At 44.5% G+C, this 20816-nt stretch overlaps 2 protein-coding genes across 3 annotated transcripts in view; both read right to left on the reverse strand.

Annotated features, from left to right (window-relative positions):
• Positions 1–3021, reverse strand: part of LOC134449517 (glucocorticoid-induced transcript 1 protein-like) — a 31177-nt gene extending 28156 nt beyond the window's left edge. Inside the window, exon 1 of one of the 2 annotated variants that reach the window (XM_063199504.1) lies at positions 1964–3021. In XM_063199504.1, coding sequence (XP_063055574.1) covers positions 1964–2327 — 364 coding nt within the window. In that variant the 5' untranslated portion in view covers positions 2328–3021. The remainder of the gene's footprint in view (positions 1–1963) is intronic. The other variant, XM_063199503.1, reaches the window with a different exon arrangement.
• Positions 3022–3824: 803 nt separating this feature from the next.
• On the reverse strand, positions 3825–20816 carry mios (missing oocyte, meiosis regulator, homolog (Drosophila)). The gene is made up of 11 exons (XM_063199507.1): positions 20712–20816; positions 18680–20066; positions 17980–18078; positions 17373–17627; positions 15751–15920; positions 10579–10644; positions 10035–10193; positions 8381–8533; positions 7477–7681; positions 6387–6516; positions 3825–5545 (listed from the first exon to the last, which is right to left on the reverse strand). The coding sequence occupies exons 2-11, from the start codon at positions 20004–20006 to the stop codon at positions 5455–5457; spliced, it is 2655 nt and encodes an 884-aa protein (XP_063055577.1). The 5' UTR covers positions 20007–20066; positions 20712–20816; the 3' UTR covers positions 3825–5454.

Consider the following 20816-nt stretch of genomic DNA (forward strand, 5'->3'; position numbering starts at 1 on the left):
CCCAAAAAATATATGTGAAAAAAAGTTTAAAAATGCTCTGCCATACACATTGTAGAGAGGAATGTAGAACCTGACCTGTAAGCAGTGTGTGTCCAGCATCCTCTCAATATGTGTTATTAAACATTATTCTTCAGACAACGGCTCAGTAAAAAAATATACAGAAGTGGAAAAATGAAATGCATTTCTGGGTTTTGCGGAACAAAGTCAGACAAAGATGCTGTACATCAGACCAAGCTACAGAAGTGTGTGTTATTAATCATTAATAACGGTTCAGTAAAAATCATACAGAAGGGTTTTGCTTCTGGGCTTTGCGGAACAAAATGAGACAAAGAGACATAAAAATAAAAGACATAAAATAACACAACCACAATAACAAACAGACTGACAGACAGAGAGACAGGCAGCCTGAGCAACCCTTCCTGTGCAGATGAGGTCATCAAGAGGCCCCAAATAGCTCTGCATACAAAGGAAGTGTCTTGCATGCATTGCTACCATTTCACATGGAGGCCGAAAGGAGTGTTTTGGGTGTTGGAATGGGTGTGGATGGATTTGTGACTCCATATTGGGAATACTTGTGCACACACACACACACACACACACACACACACACACACACACACACACACACACACACACACACACACACACACACACACACACACACACACACACACACACACACACACACACACACACACACAATTGTCTGTTTTAAGATTTGTCTATTTAGATTATGCAGCTATGTGCAAAACAGTCCAAGATTTGGACTGATAACAAAAACAAAAAAGTCCCCCCTAACACTATCCTCGATCTCATCTCGAAACCAAGACTAATCAGGAAAGCCTTTAAAGAGGTTGTTTTGCTCAACAAGGGAAGATTATCAACAAGGGAGCTCTGTCACTCACATTGTTAAGTTTAATGACTATGGCTTCGGGATAACCCCCAAAATGAATGCCAGACCATGGTTATCCACAGTGGGGAGAGAGAAAACAGTAAAAAAAAAATGCACTGTTCATTCAACACTTCAAGAGTTCATTGAATGCTTTCTAGAGTATATTTGGTCTCGGAGTACTTCAAGTTTTGAATTAACACTACATTTTGTACAGTGAAGAAATGAGACCTTTGTGGTGTCCAATCCACCATTTTGTGAGTGGAAGGATTCCATCATGGATCACTGACGATAAAAGTGCATTCTGAATGGAGACATATGACCCAGATTGCTATCTCCTTTCCCTATGGAAACCCAGTCGCACAAAAATGTAATTGCTTTCACAGACAGGAATGTTGTAATCACAGACCTGACTTTGGACCCGTTTCAACATGGCCGACAAAACAAGCATTGAGTGGGGAAACAGGCTTGAATGGGGCCATATGTTTAAGCATCCTCTTCATTTTCAAGTTAATGATAGTGGCCAGGGCCAGGGTTAGATTTGTGTGTGTGTGTGTGTGTGTGTGTGTGTGTGTGTGTGTGTGTGTGTGTGTGTGTGTGTGTGTGTGTGTGTGTGTGTGTGTGTGTGTGTGTGTGTGTGTGCATTCAGAAGGTGTAATTAATGTTCTTTCTTATGGGTACACAAACAGTGTGATGAGGGATTATCTTCTGTCCATACGTCTGGAAAGCTTTCACACAACATGCAAAAAAATATTGAGGATAGAAAATAGAGCCACCTTTGAGGTTTCCTTTCTTTTCATGTTTGTATTACATGGGCATAGGCCTACACAATTCACTTTCTGGAAGGAGTGTTGTCTGACGAGGATTTGTGAAAAGTAGAGGCAAACACTGTTTCTTAGGCCTACACGTAGGCCTAGTGCACTCCCTGTCCATGGATAGACATTAAGCAGATCATTGACCACTTTAAAAGCCAGGTATCCTATTTGTCTAACAATACATCAACAACTAGGCATATAGGCCTAGGCCTAATGTTGTACTAGAGTTGACGTGAAATTTAAACCCTTAAAAAGTTACCTTTGTGGGTTAAGATGGTACATCTTTCAGGTGGGCTCCTGCTTTCAGGAGACAGTCTTTGCATCCCAGCTAACCTCAGGTCCACCGTGGCATTTCCGCCGATACTTGCAGACAGATGTTTCTGGCCAGGGGGACTACAGCTGAGGCACAGCGCTGGTCCTGCGCCGTTACCGGTTCCGACGCCAACAGAGGACACCCGTGGTGGACTTTGCTGACCACCACGTAAAAGTTGGTAGGGGACGGTGGCACGAATGGGCTGGAGTCGGCCGCCGCTATTGTTGGGTAAACCGGGAGAACCAGCGCTGCCGAGTCGCAGTCTTTGTTGTTGCTGAAAGTGACAATTCGTATCCGATGTCGCTGACATCCTTGTATTTCTGTAGCACCGTTTCCACCTGAGTATGATGATTTCGTATAACTTGTAAAACGCTGCTGTTAATAGTTAACCTTGAAGTAAGTTTCCTTTCATTTTTGTTGCGTAGGTAGCCTATAGGTGCGTGACAAGTGCAAGGAAGATAGCCTACAGTAATGTTCCCTGGAGCAAATTGTTGTAGGCTAACCTCTGCGAGCAGTAGCTGCGACAAAAACACACAACTGCCTTTTTTCTGAGGATAGTAGGCTATCCTTACCTGACCGCCTGCAGTTGACAGATGGTCGCAACTTACGCTTGTAGCTGGTTAAAGCACGGGGGTGGGACACAGTTGGTTTTTAAGATTGCGCGTGATTGGCAAACGAAGTTCTGTAGTGTAACTTTCCATTGGTTTATGGGAACGTCACTACTATGCTCCTAGCCAATAGAAAACGTTCGGTCGTTGAATAGATTGCCTGTTGGTTGAGCAACATGGATTGACAGTCCAGATGTCAAACCACGTAGGTGTTAGAATAGGAAATAAAAGTGCTGTTGTGGCCACTGTTTAGAATAGGAGCGTGTTCAGGAAGAGTCTGTATAATAAGGAAATCTAATGGCACTGCGCATTATCTCTATTTCCCTTATAACTGGGATAAAGGAGAACATAAAAAATAGTTATGACAGGCCTACTGAATTTCTATTAAGCAATAGCTATACTGTTTTAAGTAATGAAAAAAGTTGTAGACATGAATGTAGGCTACAAATTGATATTTCAGTTTCCAGAAAACACTGACCATTGCCTATTCAATTTTGTTTCCAAATTTCCATTTAACACCTTAAACAAGCACTGTATGAAGAATCTACTGCATGTGGTCATCACACACAACCCACTTGTACCTCACAAAAACAATAATTTCAAGGGTCACCTCAAGTGGCAAAGCCTACAGTTGCACCTTGTCCTAGAGCTCTCCATGAGCAAGTGATTAAAGGAGCTGAGAGTCGAGCCTCTTGCCTCACAGTCACAATACATGTTGTTGAGCCTGAGCTCGGGCAGGGTAGATAAGAGAAGGTGGGGTGCGAGAGAGGAACTGTGAAAAGAACAGGCTCACAACAATGCATATCCCACACCGTGGCCATGACAGTGGCACTGAAGACCAATTCCCCCGGGGACCCTAGTGTGGTCTGTTGCCTATATATTATATGCACGCGCCCTACAGGCCTGAATTTGTATGAAGCAGTGTGTGTCTGTGTGTGGGGGGCTGTATGCCCCCCTCACACACACACACCCAGTCAATAGGTTTCCGGCAGCTGAATTTTTTTCTACCCGGGGAGAACAATCTGGAGGGTCTGCCTCGAGTGCAGAGAGAGCAGCTGCTGTATTCAGACACATTTTTTTTTCCAGGGCCTCTAGCCAGCTTTTGATAAGGCCCAGTCACAGAGTTCACCACCACCACGACTATTACACAATTATTACTGTACACCCAATCATCCCAACACACAAATCACATCACGACATAAATCACAAAACTATGTTTTATTTCATTTTATTTTTTACATTAAGAGACCTTGAACTTCCTCTGCCATTTCAGTTTGTTTCCATAAAAATGTTTTTTTTTATTATGTACAGTCATTTTTTTTCTGACAATGCTGCTTCTTGTGTGGCAGTTTAGTCGGCGGCAACCTTTTGAAACTTTGTTTTTGGGAAAGGACTTCGTCTCACAGACAAAGAAGAGTTGCTTCCATTGTTTCCAGGAATTCCATGTGGCAGGTGCGAAGTGAGAGACACACACTCACCAGCTCAGAGCTTCCAGGAACGGCAGAACTTGAGATGGAACTCAGGATGTACTTGGAAGCAAACACACTCCCCCTAGCGGCTGTATTTGAAACTGCGTCAACAAAGAGCAGTGACTATTGAGTACACCTCAATATGCCTCCTTCCATGCCTCCTCAAGCCTCTGGCATTGCTTCACCACCATCCATTAGAGCTCAACATGATATAGAAGCATAAGATTTTAGTCAATAGCTTCCATACAACAGATAATTCATTGGTTGCACCCTCATACAATGGAAATAAGCCTTTGGGCTTTTTTGTGTGTTATCCCTGACTATTTCTTTAACACGACTTTATAAATTAGCTGTTCCCAGAATGGCAATGACCAAGTCGTAATGTATTACTAAAGGCCCCATGCACTGTCATAGCAGTGTAGTGCTATAGTAGTTAACTTTCGATGTCTATTACAGCGTGCCACATGAGGTACAGCGCGAATTAAGGGGCTACATGTATGGTTCAGTTTGCGGTCCCATGTTTTTTTTATCAAGAATGGTTAATTTATTAATTAATTCATTCACTGGCGATCAGGATATTGACCACGTGGGAATAGACTGCCCTGTGCTGCGGGACAGCAGGGAAACCTTTACTTTTCCTACATTAGAGAAGTGACCCAAAGGCATTAGGCCAGAGGAAACCATCAGAGAAAACTAATTGAGAGGCAGTTCAGGCAGGTCAATGCCATTTCCAGCAGCATCACTACAAAGGGTGGAAGAGGATGTAAAAATGCTGGTGTAAATGTGATGCAATGTATTTTCCATTTGAAATAAAAGGACTCAATGAGTCACAATGACAGAGAGGTAGAGTTTGTCTGATTGTTTCAATTTCAATTCACATTTACATTCTCACTTCACAAGTGAACTTCAAAGTGCTCACAGCACGTTACTTAAGCCAGTCTATGGTATGGTGCTATGATCTACGTATGTCCAGCCAAACAGTTCATGGCAATATCTAAACATTACTTACGTAATGTACTTCAGTACTTCATATACTATCAGTAATCGTATCTGTGTTATTTTCAACACCTTGCTAAAACATTATCCAAGCTTCACATACTAGGATGTGACGAGAAAAAAAAATGGCACCAGCCCTAAAAGGCCAGTTTAAAACTTACAAACCAAGGCAAAGATTGAAGAATTGATTAGGCTGTTTTGTATACAGCTAATGAACATCGGGCATAAGTGCTTCCCATAGCTTTTATTGCAGTCACAGATGCGCTTTCTTTTTTGTGCTGCATCTCAGTGTGTTCAAGTGTGGTGAGTGCGTGTGTGTGTGTGTGTGTGTGTGTGCTTTACGTGTCCGCAAACAGCAGCGTCTCTAGGAGCTATCTGAAGGCACAAGGTTCCCGGTGGTGTCCAACTGCATGCATTTACAGGTGCAGGCTGAGACTGGGCATTCACTGTGGTCTCTATGGGGAAACACAAGTGGAGAGAGACACACAATTACAGTAGGAGTCACTAATATGGTACCACGTTTACTTGAGTGCAGCATGCAAGCTCCACGCAGTGTTTGGGCAGTCTGATCACCTTTGGGCAATCTGACCACTGATCACCCACACATCAATACCTTGGATGGCCCATGGAAGTTACATGATATGCAACCTGGTTCTCACGCAGATGGTTAAGTTGGGGCGAAAATGCACAAGGGTCTGCGTGAGAACCAGGCTACATGGTATGCACATGGAAGGGGATAAAATAAGTACAGTAGCTCCCCCTACTGTTAAATGTTTAACAAAGGAAAAAACACGCACACCCTTCTCAAAATGGGTGCCAGACAAGCAAAATCAAATAATAGCAAAACTAAAGACTGCAACACTGCGTTGTTTCTCTATTTTAATGTGGCGTCTGGTGTTGCTGACTTTATTTTCGATATGATTGTCCTCCTACTGTACAACCTATTCATCTGGATCACACACTAAGGCCCTAAGCAGAGGGAAGTCTTACTGCTTATAGTGCTTTTCCAATTTTACAGTTTCCATTGAAACTCAAAAGGCTATACAAGAACATATACAGTATTGCAAAATTATATTTACTGAATATACCATTTAAAGCTAAATGTTGCCACTTGAAGTCACTTATGTCACTTATGTCACTTCATGTAATTATTTATATAATCATGTTCATGTTAAGACAGGATAGCAGTCTTCATGGTTGATGAGGATTTCATATAATTCATGCAACACAGTGTTTCATTGTTTGTGGCATAGGGTTTAAAATGAAATGAGTGTTAAGAATTGAGCTTGACCTCACCTGAACCAGCTCAGCATGTGTCCTGCGTGCCCCCCGTGTCGACAGTTATGGCACCAGGTGAACCAGTTGTTGAACTGGGCCAGCTTCTTATCACGGGTCAGGTCCACCTTCTCATCCATCTTCCCAGAACCTTTTCAGGACCAATGAAACACAACACAGTGTTACGCACGTGCAGCATGCATTTCAGCAAAGGTTGAACACAAAAGCTGTGTGCGTCTGTGCATGCAAAGTATTTTTTTAAAGGGACACTGTGTGAGATTTTTAGTTGTTTATTTCCAGAATTCATGCTGCCCATTCACTAATGTTACCTTTTTCATGAATACTTACCACCAGCATCAAATTCTAAGTATTCATTATGACTGGAAAAATTGCATTTTTCATACATGAAAAGGGGGATCTTCTCCATGGTCCGCCATTTTGAATTTCCAAAAATAGCCATTTTTAGCGGCAAAAATGACTGTACTTGGACCATACTAGAAAATATTTGTTTATTACTTAGTAAACTTTAATGAAAAGATCAAATTTGGCTATAGGCAACCCAGTTTCAATGAGCAACATAGTTGCAGTACCTTGACAATTTCCTGCACAGTGTCCCTTTAAGACAATTTGGACATTTTTGCCTTTATTATTGACAGGACAGTGCGTGTGAGAGAGAAAGGAAGGTAGTGGGAGAGTGATAGTGAGGGATTGGGAAATAACCTTGGGTCGAACTCAAACCCGGGTCACCAGAGTTATGGTATGGCCACTTAGCCCACTGAGCGACAGCACCCACCAAATTGTAAGTGATTAGGTGGCAGTATTCAAACACCTGCATTTATAACTAGACTGCATTTCCGCAGAGACAATGCTATTAGTATGCGCGCACGCACACGCACACGCACACGCATATCTATCTCTTTCCCTTGTGTTTATGTGTGTATTTATGGCAGCTCTCTCTGTGTGTGCGTGTGCGTGTGCGTGTGTGTGTGTGTGGGTGTGTGTGTGTGTGTGTGTGTGTGCGTGTGTGTGTGTGTGTGTGTGTGTGTGTGTGTGTGTGTGTGTGTGTGTGTGTGTGTGTGTGTGTGTGTGAGAGAGAAATTTGAAGCCGTACCTGGACAGCTTGAGACGGGCGTGCCCATGTTCATCAGGCAGAGTGCGCAGCGCGGCAGGGGCTTTCGGCAGCCGGGGCAGCTGGTGACTTTGGACTTGGTAGGGGAGCCGCTCACGCCATACTGGCTGAAGCCGCGGCCCTGATGGGGCATCGCAGAGCAGCTGTAGGAGATGGACTTCCCACAGAAGTTACAGCTCACAAACACCTGCAGGGGCACAGGGGCATAGGTATACATTCACATTGGTCCATCTGTTCATCTACAATTTGGTTACATTAACGTCAATGTAGGCATTACATTATAATTACATTGCATTATATTATAACATATACATTATATTATACATAACATTACAATACACTTAGCTGATGCTGTTATCCAATACAACTTAGTTATTTACAGGGTATTGGTTACAGTCTCAGGAGCGATGTGGGGTTAGGTGCCTTGCTTGAGGGCACTTCAGCAATGGATGGAGATAGAGGGAGATAGAGGTGCCCCATATACTGTATACTGATGTGATTAGAGGTGATCCTGGAAACTTAAAAGGTAGAGTATGTAGGATTGTGGCCACAGAAGGCATGTCTACTAACTCTGCTGCCCATTGCAACTATGTTGCCCATTCCCAAATTAAATATTTTCATGAGTATGTAAGTACTAAGTATTAAACTATTTTGCATGTCTGACCAAAGCACAGTATGTCTTACAGCTAAAGATGTCTATTACATACATGAAAAAGATAACATTTGTGAGTAGGCAGTGTAAATGCTGGAAATTAACTACTAAAATAACTACATACGCTACCTTTAAGACTGCGTCAATGCAGTTACATATCTATCCGCGAGGCAGGGAAAAGTGGGAGACTTGTGCTGGTGGGAATTCTAACGGGGAGGTGATGAGACCACTTGCCTGTGCCAGAGGCTTTGAACTGGGGTCCAGCTTGCTCCTGTGAATGTCAAACTCGGCCCTCTTGTGCCAAAACCTCCAGGCGTCTAGGAGGTTGCGGTAGTTCTCGATCCAACACTGGACACGAGTATCCTTAACCACCTCACCAGGGGAACCCTGTGGAGAGGAGAGAGGAGAAAATATCAGCCCTGTACTTACAAACACACACACGGTTTCTCTACTAACTCTGTATATTATCCTTTATCCCACACACACACACACAAACACAGTGTACACTCTCACACACAAATTGGACAAGGTTAACACACACACACACACACTGGACAAGGTTTACAGACACACACACACACACACACACAGTGTACAAGGTTAACACACACACACACACACACACACACACACACACACACACACACACACACACACACACACACACACACACACACACACTGGACAAGGTTAACAGACACACACACACACACACACACACACACACACTTTAAATAAGTATGTTTAAGTGCATGAAATAATGTTTAGAGCATGAATTACACCCCACATACAAGGCTAGGTCACGGAAAGCAGACATTTTCCGACAAACACACTCATGCAACGTGTTTAAGAGGACCTTGAATGCTTTCCACATTCTCCACTCCACTCCTGCTCCTTTAGTTGGTTACACACCTCGCGGGCCTTGTAAATATTTTGCCAAGTTACAAAAACCAGAAGTACATGGCATACCCGAGGGAGAAGCAACAGTATTTCCACCGAAGTAACTTTTTTTTGCTCTTGCCTGGAAACAATTTGTAGCCAGTCCAGATTTTTGTTAATTCTTCTTTTCATCCCTGTGCAAGGTCCTGTAAGGTGACGTTTTAGCATAAAGCATGGTTTTCATTTCAGGAACACAAAGGTATGTAGTGTTTTAGGTTTTTTTGTCTTCACCCCATTTCTGTATGTGGGCTTCCTCATTATGCCTAGGACACGGGCTATTCAAAACTGTGCCATATAAATAAAGTAACAAAAAGTTTTACTCTTGGAAACAACTTGCCATGTGCTTATGGTTAGACAGGGATTAGATTTCCCATCAATACGTTTTAATAATCCCATGGCAGAATGACTTGCTTTCCATACCAATCAGAGCAGAGCAGACAAGTTGACCAATAACGGAGCATTTCAGACTGACCCTGACCACAGATCAAGTGATGGGAAAAAATGTGTATTACATGATTGGTACAGTAACGTATTCAAAAGACAATACTAGTCACTGATTTGCAGCAAAAGTGGAAGTTTAGGTCGTGGTTAGGAGGTTTAAGAAAGCATGCATTGTTACAGTCTTTGTAGCACTAGCAGTGCCTCTGGGGTACCCTGAGCATGGTGTTTTTTGCTGTTTGATCACAAAGCTCATTAAGTATGACATACGTCTCCTCCACATAAAAAGATGCACTATGTTGGTGTGTCAGCCATCAGCAAATCCCTTGCTTTTTTAGCATTTGCAAGTGGCAAAGACCTTTGGATTTTTTTTCCCCCCATCAAGGACATCTGGTGAATTCGTTCGTTGCGTTGATGATGCGTGTGAGCACTGCAATACCATGAGCATGTAACTACCATATCTTACAGCAACTCAACATTTTTCAATCAAATAAATGCCAGTGAGCAATACCATGAGCATGCAGAAGCTGGCGGTCTGCACGTCTCCGGTGCGGTCCACGTAGCTCTCCATCAGGTCCACTCCGTCCTTAGTCAGCCCCGTCAGCAGGATGCCCTCCAGGTTGCCCGCCTCCTTCATCTCATTGGTCAGCTTATCAATGTACCGCGGCAACTGACAGGAGCAATGAGAACACATGGAATTATACACGTCAGTTTCTCACTGGTATTGTCTTTAGTCATTCTTATGTTATTACACCCTCACAGTGTTCCTAATGTGGTGCTATAAATGTTTGGGAGCATTGATCACTGATCAGGGGTGTGGTTCTCAAAAGCGTAGTTGTTAGCCAGTTAGCAACTTGGGCAGTTGCCAATGAGAAATTGCATTGTGAACAACAAAGTAGCTAACGTAGTAAGCAACTATGGCTTCGAGAAATGCACCCCAGTGTTGCCATTTCATCTGTTTGGGGCCAGAACCTGCCTGCACTAATGAGATGTGTTGTACGCATTCTCTTTCTCTCTTACTGATGTAAAAATATCATGTACGGAGTGTTAGTTACCTGGGTGTCATTGAGGAACATGGATGCAAACGCCACCCTGTCTCGCACCGCCACGCTGCTCTCATACTATGGAGGAAGACAAGCAATCACAACAGAGGATTGACAGATTAAAAATACATTACATTTAGCTGCCATTTTTATCCAATGCAACTTACCGGTAGTTATTTTACAAGGTATTGATTACAGTTCTTGGAGAAATGCAGGCTTAGGTCCAAGGGCACTTCAGCCATGGAGTGAAGTAGGAAGTGGAAGGGTGGGATTTGAACATACAACCCTATGATCTAAAGTCCATCTTTTTAGATGCGTCCCAGCATCTCTATAAGAGGGTCTGTCCGTCCGTCCGTCCGTCTGAAACGCATTCGTCTGAAACGCATTCCTTCAATTGTTCCTTACTGTGGCCACAAGGTGGCAGAGTTGCCATTTTGGACCGGAGCGAATGCGTGCAAGCCAATTGTTCCTTACTGTGGCCACAAGGCGGCAGAGTTGCCATTTTGGACCGGAGCGAATGCGTGCAAGCCAGAACATAGGCTATTACCTAACAGGCAAGACGGCTGATGGCATTGTGAGACAACTGAGGGGGGCATTCAATTTTCGCCATTGTTTGCGTTTGGACATTGGGAGGCAACTTTAATTTTGGTTCGTCAGAAACTCGCGGAAATGAACGATTTAGAAGTCGGCAGGCAGTTTTTGACACAGATGTTTTGTGCTCGGATAGAGAGGCGTTTGCATTGCATAACGCTCCACGGCATGGAACCGTAGTTAGGCCTAGTTGACAGGCGACCCGCAGCGCATACAGCTCTTCCTCTAAACGTTGACCTGTAACATTTGGTTATAGCTTTTCTCCTTTCAAAACATTTACATTTTCCTTTGTGCGTGGATAGAGGGGCGTTTGCATTGCATAACGCTCCACGACATGCAACTGTAGTTGACAGGCGACCCGCAGCGCAGCTCTTCCTCTAAACGTGGACCTGTAACATACATTTGGTTAGCTTTTTTTTTCTTTCATAACATTCACATTTTCCTCCGCTTTTCTCCAGTCCACAAACTCGGGTTCAGAGGTCTGTGTGTAGCCTACGAGCCTCCCTTTTAATATTCCCAGCGAGTTTACTTCTGCCTTTTCAGTAGTCAGTTTGCGCTGCGCACTGGAGCATGGTGCTCGAACTACAAGTAGACATCTGGGCCATTTGACATACGGTGTTAGCCTACTCGTAACCTACAGAGAGGTTCTTTCGTTGGCGGGCTCGTACCCCACAGGTGCTTTTCGCTGCGCTCAGAGAGAGCACAGGACATAACGCGTCTTTCGTAATTGCTTTGTAGTCGTCTGAATTTGGTAAACTGTGGCACGGGAGCTCATGCTTTGTGCCTTGACGGTGAGTGGTTTTTGAAAAATAAGCGCAAATTCACCTAAAGGGTGAACCCATAAGCACATGATTCACCCAATTGATTTTATTTATTTATTATTTGTCGATGTTTAGATTCTTTCCCACATGCACATGATGCTGAAATGGCGTGATACTAAAGGTTGATACTAATAAATGTCTGGTCATTTGTAATGTAGCCTACTTCATCTATGTGAAATTTGAAATCATATGGGTCATTTCACGTGAAATCAGACACTTTGGGACCCGACCGACCCGGATTTCAATCATACTTGGTGTGCCTTTTCAGTAGCAAGGTAGCACCCCAGAACTGCATTGGTTTGAATCTGACACTAATAAGGGAGAAACAGACTAGGAAGGGTTCACATGTGAGGGTAGGACACTATACATTCAGCCTTGAATATATCAGTCAGTGTTAGTCACAAAAAGATGCCTGTGGTGTTGTTTGAAAGCTCTTTTCTGGCTCTACATATTACACAATCACCTTGGAATACAACTACTCCCAGAATATGAATTATGATAAATTGAAAAATTAAAAATTGAATATCTAAAAAACTCATATTTTAAAATGGCCATTGTCCAAACGTAGCCGGCAATGTCATGAGCAGCACCTAAAATGCTGGTGTTCGGTTTGTTATTCATTTCAGAGAGAATTTGACTCACAATTTGGCATCATACAGACCACTTACTAATAATATGGTAATACCATAGTAGCATCACATGACAAAACAAAACAAAACAAAAATGGTCAGTGTCCATGGTCCCAGGTTTCAGAAACTAAGGCAGATGTCAATTTATACACACCAAATGATGATATGTGAATGTTTGAACATTCCTTCTCTGTGTACCTGTGCCATCCTCCCTTTACCATACTTTAAAGAGATAATCAATGGCTACACTCTCATTTTGTACTCTACCAGTGCATTTGAAGCAGCAGCTGTGTCTTTTGTAGATAATGTATAAGTACGTCCCGTTGCAGTTAGGTTCCACTACCAGAAGCACATCCTGATGATCCATGACAAGTCTATCTGGTCTGAAGGGAAAAGTGAAGGATGGAGATGGCCCATGAGGATGCAGGAAGTTCAGTTTCACCTCTCCAGTCCTCGGCATACATTCCTCAGCACATGCTAGCCACCAGTTGCCATCATATACAGCTACAACATACCCTTTGATGCTTGAAAATGTAACACATTCCTTTACTGGTCTCACTCGTTCAACTCTGCCTTCTCTGAATGCTGAAAATGGCCTAACTTCCACTGTGTCCATTGACAATGGGCAGAAGCTGTGTAGTTTTGAGTACCTGGAATAGTTCTTGCAGATTCAAACCTTTTCAACAGGTTCTCAGCTTCATGATGGTACATCTCTGTTGTGGCAAACTGGCAATGGATGTTCTTGACATTATCCTTGACAAATTCAAACAGTTGGTATGGCGTTACAATTTAATTGTCAATAGGACGTTGCAGACTTGCTCGTGCAGCAAGCCATTTAACTGTCCCTTCAACGGCATCACATGGACCTTTGCCATGAAATGTGGCAAAAAAGTGCCACTCTACAGGTATGTGAAAATCTGCCTCGTGGTGGCACAAATTTGTTGTGTTTTTAAGGTTCTTATATTGTACAGCACAGCCATCAGAAAAAAATAGGATCTTCTTTGGACGTTCTGTCATTGATGAAGTGTCACTGAGGAACTGAATTAGGAGCTTCTGAAACAGATGTACAGCAATTGTTATCATGAATGTTGCAGTCTGAAATAACAACAAAACAGATTTTTATTCCCAGTTTCAACTGATCTTGGTAGTAGCATACAAATGGATGGATGTGGCCTGCACTGGTTGTTCCAGTGAAATGATTGGAATAGCATCTTGAATTACAAAACTATAGTTTTAAAAACGTTCCTGGTTCAAGGGAGTCAGTCAAGGATAATGTCAAGAACATCCATTGCCAGTTTGCCACAACAGAGATGTACCATCATGAAGCTGAGAACCTGTTGAAAGGGTTTGAATCTGCAAGAACTATTCCAGGTACTCAAAAACTACACAGCTTCTGCCCATTGTCAATGGACACAGTGGAAGTTAGGCCATTTTCAGCATTCAGAGAAGGCAGAGTTGAAAGAGTGAGCTCAGTAAAGGAATGTGTTACATTTCAAGCATCAAAGGGTAGCCTATGTTGTAGCTGTATATGATGGCAACTGGTGGCTAGCATGTGCTGAGGAATGTATGCCGAGCACTGGAGAGGTGAAACTGAACTTCCTGCATCCTCATGGGCCATCTCCATCCTTCACTTTTCCCTTCAGACCAGATAGACTTGTCATGGATCATCAGGATGTTCTTCTGTAGTGGAACCTAACTGCAACGGGACGTACTTATACATTATCTACAAAAGACACAGCTGCTGCTTCAAATGCACTGGTAGAGTACAAAATGAGAGTGTAGCCATTGATTATCTCTTTAAAGTATGGTAAAGGGAAGATGGCAAAGGTACACAGAGAAGGAATGTTCAAACATTCACATATCATCATTTGGTGTGTATAAATTGACATCTGCCTTAGTTTCTGAAACCTGGGACCATGGACACTGACCATTTTTGTTTTGTTTTTGTTTTGTCATGTGATGCTACTATGGTATTACCATATTATTAGTAAGTGGTCTGTATGATGCCATATTTGTGAGTCAAATTCTCTCTGAAATGAATAACAAACCGAACACCAGCATTTTAGGTGCTGCTCATGACATTGCCGGCTACGTTTGGACAAGGAACTGGCCATTTTAAAATATAAGTTTTTTAGATATTCAATTTTTTATTTTTCAATTTATCATAATTCATATTCTGAGAGTAGTTGTATTCCAAGGTGATTGTGTAATATGTTGAGCCAGAAAAGAGCTTTCAAACAACACCACAGGCATCTTTTTGTGACTAACACTGACTGATATAATCTTATTCAAGGCTGAATGTATAGTGTCCGACCCTCACATGTGAACCTTTCCTAGTCTGTTTCTCCCTTAATATTAGTGTCAGATTCAAACCAATGCAGTTCTGGGGTGCTACCTTGCTACTGAAAAGGCACACCAAGTATGATTGAAATCGGGTCGGTCGGGTCCCAAAGTGTCTGATTTCACGTGAAATGACCCACATGGTTCTTTTCCAAATCCAAGAATAAGCTTATTATAGCCTAAACTGCAAAAAAATGGCCATGTCTTGCTATTTTGCTGCCTGCCACATTATTTGGAGTGTCCATGATGACCAATAAAACCAAAAAGTACATCCTCAGGTGGGCGTTGACAGGTTAGGAGGAGGCCAGGGGGGTGTTTGGGGGAAAACAATTGCATTGTTGGAACTGGCATAGAGGGACGCATCTGTTGTCCGCCTGTCGGCCTTGTTAACCATTAGGCCGTGGCTGCCCATTGGACACACTGCTCTGTGAACCAGGTGTTCCTGATATTCTAATTTACTCTCCTCCTACTTTTATCCTTAGATTTTCATCCTTTTCATTTGTATGTGATCATTCTCATTTCATTAAGTCTATATGTCTTCTTATTGTGAAGCAGACTGCATGGCCTGTGTGTGCAATATATTCTGAACATTAAATTTGACTGGTCTTGTTTTGCCTTTTAGACTCTACATGCTAGTACTCCATCGTAGGCCCATGGCTTGTACCATCTGCTTTGTTGATGCATATGCACCATCATGTGCATAGGAAACAAGCTATTCTTTTTAAGCTTGCTGGTCTTGCCTTGCTTTTCACAGTGCTCTGTCCTGCCTTGTGTTGGGTCGTGCGTGTCTGCATTCCACGTACCAGTACTCCGTCGTAGGTGCCCGGCTCGCTGGTGAGGAAGGCGAACATGACGCACAGGTACGGCTTCTTCAGCTGCAGCCGCAGGGTGCTGCACATCTCCCGCCACAGAGAGTTCTTCTCGTCCGTGTAGCCCGACAGAGCCATCGCCACCACGTTCAGGTTCAGGTCCCCTTCAGGTCCCCAAGAGTCGGAACAGATGCATTAAAAAAAAAAAAAAAAACCGAATTGATGCTTTTGTGTTTTTACTTGCTGATTTTATCTGTTGAGTCTTAGCAATTACATTTGTTTCATTTTATTTTTGTTCTGTGTTAAAGTGTTGGCCATGGACACACGGACCCACCACATTTAGGTTGCCATAAAAAAAAGATGATGCATTGTCTTAATGGGTGCAATATTCTATTCAAGAGCAACAAGCTTAGTGTATGTGTGCAAAAACAAGCAAGACTAATATATATAATAATAATAAATACAAAATATTCTGAGGACATTTTTGGCTTTTTTAACATCTGTCAGTGTTCAGTACAAGATTTGTTTTTACTTGAAGTAAGTATTCATCTGTGTGATGCGTGCACTCATACATCATACACATACAATACAGACCGACTGAGAACCGTGTCAGTGCTGCATCAAATCTCTAAACGGCCGGCGTGTGCATGCTGCAAGTATGCGTGATGCGCGATGCGACAACATGGATATCAGCATGTTCATACAGGTAACACACAGTCATGTGCAGGAAAGTTCAGAGCCCGGTATGAATGAGAGTGGTTCGCATGTAAGCACTTTAGTTTCAAACATAACTGGTGCAAGAACGGGCAACGACACCGTTCTATCAGCATAAGACGAGGAACACAGTCTGACTTGAGGACAAGGTGTGAACTGCCATCTTAGTTTACACTAAGCATCTAATTGCTTCTGTGTGCACAGCTTTGCTCCCGTTCATTAGAGCATCCTGCACAAAAATTCTGCCCATAGAGATGTACATAAACCTTCTAATGAAGAACGGTACACAAAAGGTACAGACTGATCACCTTTCCACCACTGACTTCTGGCATGACCAATGTCAATTTGTTGATAATCCCATAATCTTAATCAGATCTGATTTAGGTTAAGGTTTGTGACAAGAATGAAATTGAAGGTGGGTTCCAGAAAATGTTCTCTCTGCACAGTAACACTGTTTTTCCAAGATTTATCTTGTCTTTTTGACTTTTATTAGTGATAGGACAGTTTGAGAGAGACAGGAAATGTTTGGGAGAGAGACAGGGAAGGGTCGGCAAAGGACCCGGGTCAGAATCAAACCCGGGTCGGCCGCATAGTAGACGAGTGATAGAAGAATGTCTTGAACATGACAAAGCTTTTATCTGTTCTTCATCTGTCTGAACTATATTGGCCTAGCTTAATCTGTGCAGCCAATGAATTATCCTCCCTGTACGTAGATTCAAACATGTGACCCCTCAACCCACAGACCAACCTCATAACCATTAAGCCCTCAGAACACTCAGAATCTCCATACTCCAATATGGAATCTCATCACGACTTTTCCCATGCAACTCCCAGTTTGAGTGCAAGTGACCATGATCAAAAACAGCCAACCGTTCTCTGAGGAGGCTCCCTTGTCCACCTACCCTTCTCTGAGGAGGCGCCCTTGTTGAGTATCTGTATGGCCCGGCGGATGTCCAGGTTGAAGAGGGCGACGGCGGCAGCGCGCTCCCACTCGCCCTCCTGCTCCAGGCTCTTCAGGAAGGGCTCCACGTCCACCTCGGGCCCGCGCCCGATCCAGCCACATAGCTGCAGCGCCAGCACCCGCTCCTCGCTCTGGTAGCGCGCCACGTCCGTCTGCCGATCCGAGCCGCGCCAACACCGCCGGTTCTCTGTCGTGCCTTTGACAGACAGAAATAGCAAGAGATAGCACAGTAGGTCATGCTTTTTTGGCAGTCATATTTAGATAGTACACACATACTACGAAAGAAGAGTTCAGTAACTTTGTGACAAGTGGAACGGAGACAAATGCAGTGTCAAGCAAAAATATCAAGCTACATCCTGATAAGTGATGATTTTATGTACTTTTTCAATATGAAGGAGTAAGTTAATTAGTCACAAGACAAAGGAGGTGTTGGGAAGCTACAGCAGCAATCAGAGGTAGAATAACTGGTCTGACAGATAAAAGTGTTCATGACTGAGACTCTAAGACTCTGAGTGTGTGAACATGCTAAGCAAACTCGCATGACTTACCTGAACTAGTCTTAACAATGTTCTTGATGCCTGAGTATATGAGTGACTGTTTGCTTCCTTGCTGCTTCTGCTCCAGGTCTTCAGTGTATTGCTTCATAAGTGAACAACATTAAGGACAACAGACACCAAGACATATTGTAGTGGTAGAGACGGAACATAGGGTGGTGCACAGTACAGGTATCGAAAGGAACATGGGAGCGGAGTGCTGTGGTGTAGCAGTGTCTGCTTCATACAATAAAACCATACTGTTGCAAAATGATGTTTTGAGTCAGCTCTCTATAGCTATGTATATGTGGCGCTTACTTCGCCGATCGAAAGAGATCTGATCCGATTAGTCTGATCGGAATTAAGTTAATATATTAAAATAACCTCAAATACCTGTTCCAATACCTGCCACGCGCGGTAACCAGAGACGGTGGTTAGTAACAGGCCTGGATATATGGTTGAAACTGAGATAGGCATGGAAGAGTAACTGTTGCTTTATTTACATTTTTGTTTTTTCTGAAAGTGCAGCAGGAAGCAACACTGCTGTACTTGATTTTGGGCTTACGGGCAGGGGCGTAACAGCAGCACTCCGACGTGCTGTTGTCATCAGTTCACCTAAATCACCCCACAAACAAGACAAACGTCTGTGGATAAGAGAACGGAGCCAGGATTGGTGGGAGAGAGTTTACTGCCACCAGCAGCAGGTAAAGGATATAGTGCAGGGTGTACCACAGGGACTTGAGCTGGGGGTCGTCCCCTCCGGCCAGCAGGTGGTTGCGCCACACCTGGGCCGTGTCGTGGCCGTAGCCGTTCTGCGCCCGCTGTCTCATCTTGGTGGCAATGTCCCTGTCCCTCTCCACGGCCGCCGAACCGCTGTCGCCGCCGTCCTCGGCGCACTCGTACAGGTGTCGGCCGCAGGCCCACATGAGCGAGGTGGTGGAGCCCCAGGCCAGCGAGATGCGCTCAAAGACGGTGAAGTCGGTCATGGCGCGGTTGGGCGACACCACCACCATGCGGTTCTGCGCCGAGGGGTGCCAGGCGAAGCTGCTGATGAGCAGGCCGCTGTCGGTGCTGCAGGGCTGCACGCTGCGCTCGATGATGGTGGGCTCCGTCTCGTCGCCGATGGGCGTGGGCGCGTGCTGCATGTCGTACAGCCGCACCACGTTGCTGTCGCGCGTGAGCGTGGCCAGCAGGCCCGTGCGCGTGGGGCACCAGGCCACCTTGGTCAGCGGCTTGGGCTGCTCCGTCAGTGTCAGCACGGGCTTCTCGAACTTGCGCAGGTCCCAGATGGCCACCTGGCCCTCGAAGAAGGAGGCCACGCGCTCGGGGAAGTGCGGGTCCACCGTCACGCCCTGGATGGCCTTGGTGTTGACGAAGGTCTTCTGGCTGGTGTTGCGCAGGTCGAAGATGGCTAGGTTGCGGTGCATGCCGGCCAGCAAGAGCTTCTGGTCGCGCGGCAGCCAGCACAGCGAGAGGCACGCGTCGTTCTGGCCCAGCTCGTACAGGGGCTTGGTCACCACAAGGCCCGAGTCGGTGTCGCCGGCGGACGACAGGCGGATCTTCTCCATGGGGACGGAGATGTCCGGCGCGTACTTACTGCTGATGTCCCAGATGAGGACGGAGAAGTCGGCGCGGTGCTTGTCCAGGCCCGCGGCCAACCAGTTGCTATCCCAGGGGTTCCACGCCAGCGTGTTGCACTGTCGCGCATGCTTGGGCACAAACTCCTTCCCCATCAGCTCCTTGCATTTGGAATTGGGGCTCTGACCCAGACTGGTGAGAACTACTCTGCCATTGGCTTGGCCCACGGCCAGAAGACACTCCGGCTCGTGCTTGGGGTACCAGGCGACGCATTTCATGTACGGGGTGTCGGAGTTGATGGCGAGGAGGGTGGCCGCTGTCTCCTCGGACAGAGGCAACGTTCCTGCCTTGGTCTCCGCACTGCCGATGGAGCCGATGCGGTACAAGCTCAGCTCCGAGTCGCATATCACATAGCGATCCACGTGATGTGGAGACCACAGAATGTCCGGCTTGGAGCCACTCATGTTGTTTACAGGTGAAGTGTCACCATCCGGGGAAGAAGTTGGCGACTACTCCCTGCAAGCCTGCAAGGTGATATCAGAGGCATAATGTGACGACATTTTTTTCGTGAGTCAAATTTGAATGACATTTAACCTAAAAAGGCCTTCAAATTACGCAGACCTGAGAACCAAAACACAGACCTGAGAACCAAAACACGTTGTTTTTAGCTACAAGTGAAGGGACGACGTGAATAAAACCACAGCGACGTCACGTTGTGGAAATCAACATTCCACAAAGATTCCTTGAATCCCCGCATTAACTAACTATACTAACATAGATTTATGAAAAATGACTTGGCAAGAGCGTAATACCCATTGATACAACCTGATACAACACAGCAACAGCTTCACATTAGCTTGTCACTAGCATTTTGAGCCTAGCTAAACAAAACAAGCCATGCATGCTCAGGAACTTGCTAGTCAAATGAGCCCGATATGCTTAATTTAATGTTATCTGCCATGTTTTCTCCCCGAATCACATGCTCTGTTACTACGTTCACTTGCCAAACATGCAAGAAAGCACGCAGAGTAGACAGGCAGTTCACTAGCTCCTACTGACGCTTAGCTGAAGCTAACTCACAACTTCTTGGAATTCGCTGGATATTTCTCCTCAGACATACACACGTTTTTGACATAATGCTGACACAATTACAATAGGGATACACTTACTTTCAGCGCCATCGTGCATTTCTCCATAATATCGTCTCTCTTTTTGTAATGAGCAATCTGCATGTGAAATGATGCACACGAAAGTTCCTCGTACGCAGACAGACA

Source organism: Engraulis encrasicolus, chromosome 5 (genome assembly GCF_034702125.1).
Source record: "Engraulis encrasicolus isolate BLACKSEA-1 chromosome 5, IST_EnEncr_1.0, whole genome shotgun sequence".
Classification (NCBI taxonomy): domain Eukaryota; kingdom Metazoa; phylum Chordata; class Actinopteri; order Clupeiformes; family Engraulidae; genus Engraulis; species Engraulis encrasicolus.